Below are 4,035 nucleotides of genomic sequence, written 5' to 3'. Positions count from 1 at the left end.
ATATATATATTAGGATATCAAGAAGTGATGCAGTATGACTGTTTCAAGCGGCTCTATTTAATTAAATAATGGAATCATTAACATCATGATTTGGAGTCTTCCCCTACCCAGCCTCCTTTATAGACAGATACCCAATTTACTACTCCTAAAATCTTGACAATATTTATGACCATACCTAGCCATGAGCACACTGACTTCCACAGGTTCCCTCTACTGTTAGGGTATGACACTTTTTCACACAGCTGTCCTCATCCATACGCAACACATGACCATACCAGTGTAGTCGTCTCTCTTGCACACCACATCTGATGCTTATTATGTCCAACTTTTCTCTCAGGACGCTTACACTCTGTCATGTATTCACACTGACTTTACATGTGTAAAGTCAGTGTGCATACATGCTTCATTTCTTGCAAACTTACGCATGTCCTCAGCAGTCATGGCCCATGTTTTACTGTCATGTAGCATGGCTGTTAACACACATATGCCAATCAGTCTACTTTTGCTCTGATGAAGAAACCCTTTGTCACCAGCAGAGGTAGGAGCTCTCTGAACTTTGCCCAGGCTATTCTTGTTCTAGCAGCTACACTCTCAGTGCAGCCATCCCAGCTACTGACTTGGTCACCTAGGTAGCGGAAGCTATCAACTACTTACAGTTTTTCTCCTTGGAATGTGATGGAAGCTGTTTTCTGCACATTTTCAGTGTTTATTGCCTCTGAGCATTTGCCACACACAAAAACCATCTTCCCAGTTAACCTTCCTTAGATATTGCTGAACCTCTTATGTGTCCATAGCTTACACCATGTACATCTTATGGAGTTTCTACCTATGCCTTTTCTACAGATCGAACAGAGCCATCTACCTGAAGGGATTTGTGGTTTGTCTGCCTTCCTACTTATTAAGACTTCGGTTTTTGCTAGATTGACTCTAAGGCCCTTTGATTTTAGACCTTGCTCCCACACCTGAAACTTCTCTAGTTCTGATAGTGATTCAGCTATTAGAGCAAGGTTATCAGCATAGAGAAGCTCCCAGGGGCATCCTCTCTTGAATTCCTTTGTTATGCCTGGAGGACTATGATGAATAAGAGGGGGCTGAGGACTGATCCTTGGTGGACCTCTACCCCTACCCGGAATTCTTCACTGTTCTTGTTGCCAACCCTTACCTTACTGACAGCGTTCCTGTACATGGCTCATACAGCTCTCACTAACAACTCATCTATCCCTAGTTTCCGCAATTAGCACCAGACAAGGGATCAGGGGACCCTGTCGAAGGCTTTCTCCATGTCAATGAAAGCCAGGTACAGAGGTTTATCTTTGGCTAGGTATTTCTCTTGCAGCTGTTTTACCAGAAATATAGCATCAGTGGTGCTTTTCCCTGGCATGAACCCAAACTGTATCTCCTCTAGACTGACTCTCTCCCTAATTATTTGGGCTATGACCCTCTCCGTGATCTTCATTACCTAATCCAACAACTCGATACCTCTGTAATTATTTGTATCTAAAGCGTCAGCTTTACCTTTGTAGCAGTTGACTATAGTGCTGCTACACCAGTCATTGGGTATGACTCCTTCATGTATCACCTGATTGACTATACGGACAACTAGACTATAGCCAACACTGCCAGATATTTTAAGCATCTTTGTGGTGATTCCTGATGGGCCGGGAGCTTTCCCTGTCTTCATACCCTTAATTGCTTTAACTACTAAGGTACTGTCAATTCGGATAGCTTAGTATTCTGGTAACTACTAAGGTACTGTCAATTCGGATAGCTCTCTCTGTTGGGTCAACATTCGGCAGACTCTCTTTCTCTCATTCATTCTCTTCATTTAGCAAACTTTCATAGTGGTGTCTCCAAGTCTCTCTCCTTGCAGCCTCATTAAATACAAGTGAGCCATCATCCATGCGGACACATTTCTCTCCTATGACATCACAATTCTCTCTCACACAGTCTTGCAACATGAAACTCCTCAAGTCTTTGGTCCTCACAATGCAGAACATTGGCAAATTTTTTCTTATCTGCTTCCTCTCCGGCTAAGCGAACCTGTCTCCTAGCTTCCCTTTTGGGAATCTGATACAATTCCCTGCTACCATCGTTCTTCCAGTCCTTCCATGCCTATTTCTCCTCCCTAATGGCCCTGTCAACTATATTGCTCCACCACCCCGTTACCTTGGGTCGAGAGGGGACTTTGCGCCATCCAAATATCTGGTCAGTAGCCCTCAACAGGTTGTCCTGTAGAAACCTCTAGCTGTCTTCCACATCAAATGATACTATATTCCCCTCTGTTTTGTCAAAAGCTTCAAGTAATACATCTCTAAATTTCTGCCCATTCACAGGACACTTAAGCTTCCAGACCCTTCTTCCCCATGCTGGCCATCTTCTGGGCATCCATTTAGCCCTGATCCTGAAGCCACTAACTACTAATCTATGTTGTGGGGTGCATTCTTCACTTGGGAAGGTTTTGGCATTTATAAGTAGCCATCTTTCCTGTTTCCTGGCGAGGATGTAATCAATTTGACTAGTGTGTTCACCAGATCGGTAGGTGAATAGGTGGCTGGCAGGTTTCCTGAAGTTAGTATTACAAACCATAAGATCATTTGCATCGCAGAACTCCGGAAGCCTGGTTCCCTCCTCATTGCAGGAACTAAAACCATCTTTATAGCAAATATTTGTAATGCGTTTAGAATTGTTAACTTGTCTTGTATTCATTCTTTTGAAATAATTGTGAAACAATTTGTTTCTGATGTATTTGTTCATTGAAATAAATTAATTATATAAAAATCAATGGAAATTATGAGATACAAAAGAGAAGGATATTCTTAGAGAATGGATTAAAGCTTCAATGATATTTAAAAGTTTGAAAATATGAATGTGAAATCCATATACAACAAATTGCACATTATTGAGGTCAGTAATGCTCTCTATCTCTGTCTGTCTGTCTCTGTTCCCCGCCTCTCTTTTTCTGAAGGTTGTCAGATAAACTTCGAAAGGCAAAATTATGAACTCAAATATATTAAGAAAAAAAAGCAAAGCTATTATTAAAAAAACATCAGTCATCACCTCCTATCCATCAACAGTTGATCTTTTTCCTATTGCAGATTATTTAGTCAAAAAAAAAAGAATTATGTTATACAATATAATGTTTGGTACGAAGCAGAATTTATATGAATATTGAAATAAAGCATAAATGTCATTTTGTTTTGAATTCCCGATATTGGTTGTTGTTTTACTAAAAGGATCCCCACATCCATTCACTTAAAAATTACTCCATCTAACAAATCACCTCCCTATTTCACCAAACATTAAATTAACTGCAGAAACCCATTGAATTTCTATTTGGATGAATTTCTTGATACTGATGTATTTCTTCAATGAGCTATATATTTTAAATTATAAGTTCATATTTGTATTAATGTGAATTGTTAATTAATTCAGTTTTTTAAAAATAAATATAGGCCTCTCCCGGATGTTTATTTACTATGTATTAATGTATTGTCAAAAATTAAGTCTCCGTCTTCAAGAAAAAATCCTAATGTTTCTGTTATTAATAATTGCAATGTTTTCATTTTTTAGGTTTGTTGGTAATAAGTCATTGAATCACTTGAAGAAACATATGAAGTAGCAATGTTGGAGTTGCATTTAAAAACAAAAACATAACATTGAATATAACCTGAGTTTCTGTTATTAATAATTGCAATGTTTTCATTTTTTAGGTTTGTTACTGATAAAGACATCTGATGCAGCTTATCGTGTTGATGCTCATGAAAGAGCAAGGAGGATGATTTATCATCCCTCAGCTCCGTTTCAGCGGCATCATTTAGATAAAGCTGAAGTAACAGTCAGAGATCTTCTTGGTTTGAAAGAGTATGAAGAAGTTGAAGAGTCAAACCGTATCAAAACAGCTGAAGGCACAGAAGTTTTACGCTTACAAGAGAAGTTCTTAGGTGTCCCTGTTTTTGATGCTTCATTAACTGTTACAGAAGATAAAGATGGACATTTGACTGGTGATGCAACAGGAACATTTATTCAAGGAATTGA

General features: G+C 38.9%; 1 protein-coding gene across 1 annotated transcript in view; it reads left to right on the top strand.

Annotated features, from left to right (window-relative positions):
• LOC106873912 (elastase) overlaps nucleotides 1–4,035 on the top strand; it is an 11,433-nt gene that overhangs the window by 5,880 nt on the left and 1,518 nt on the right. The window contains exon 2 of the mRNA XM_014921445.2: nucleotides 3,711–4,006. Within this exon, the coding sequence (XP_014776931.1) occupies nucleotides 3,711–4,006 (296 nt within the window). The remainder of the gene's footprint in view (nucleotides 1–3,710; nucleotides 4,007–4,035) is intronic.

This window comes from Octopus bimaculoides, chromosome 11, assembly GCF_001194135.2.
Source record: "Octopus bimaculoides isolate UCB-OBI-ISO-001 chromosome 11, ASM119413v2, whole genome shotgun sequence".
Taxonomy (NCBI): domain Eukaryota; kingdom Metazoa; phylum Mollusca; class Cephalopoda; order Octopoda; family Octopodidae; genus Octopus; species Octopus bimaculoides.
The sequence above is the reverse complement of the archived record's forward strand: the minus strand, read 5'-3'. Positions and strand labels throughout refer to the sequence as shown.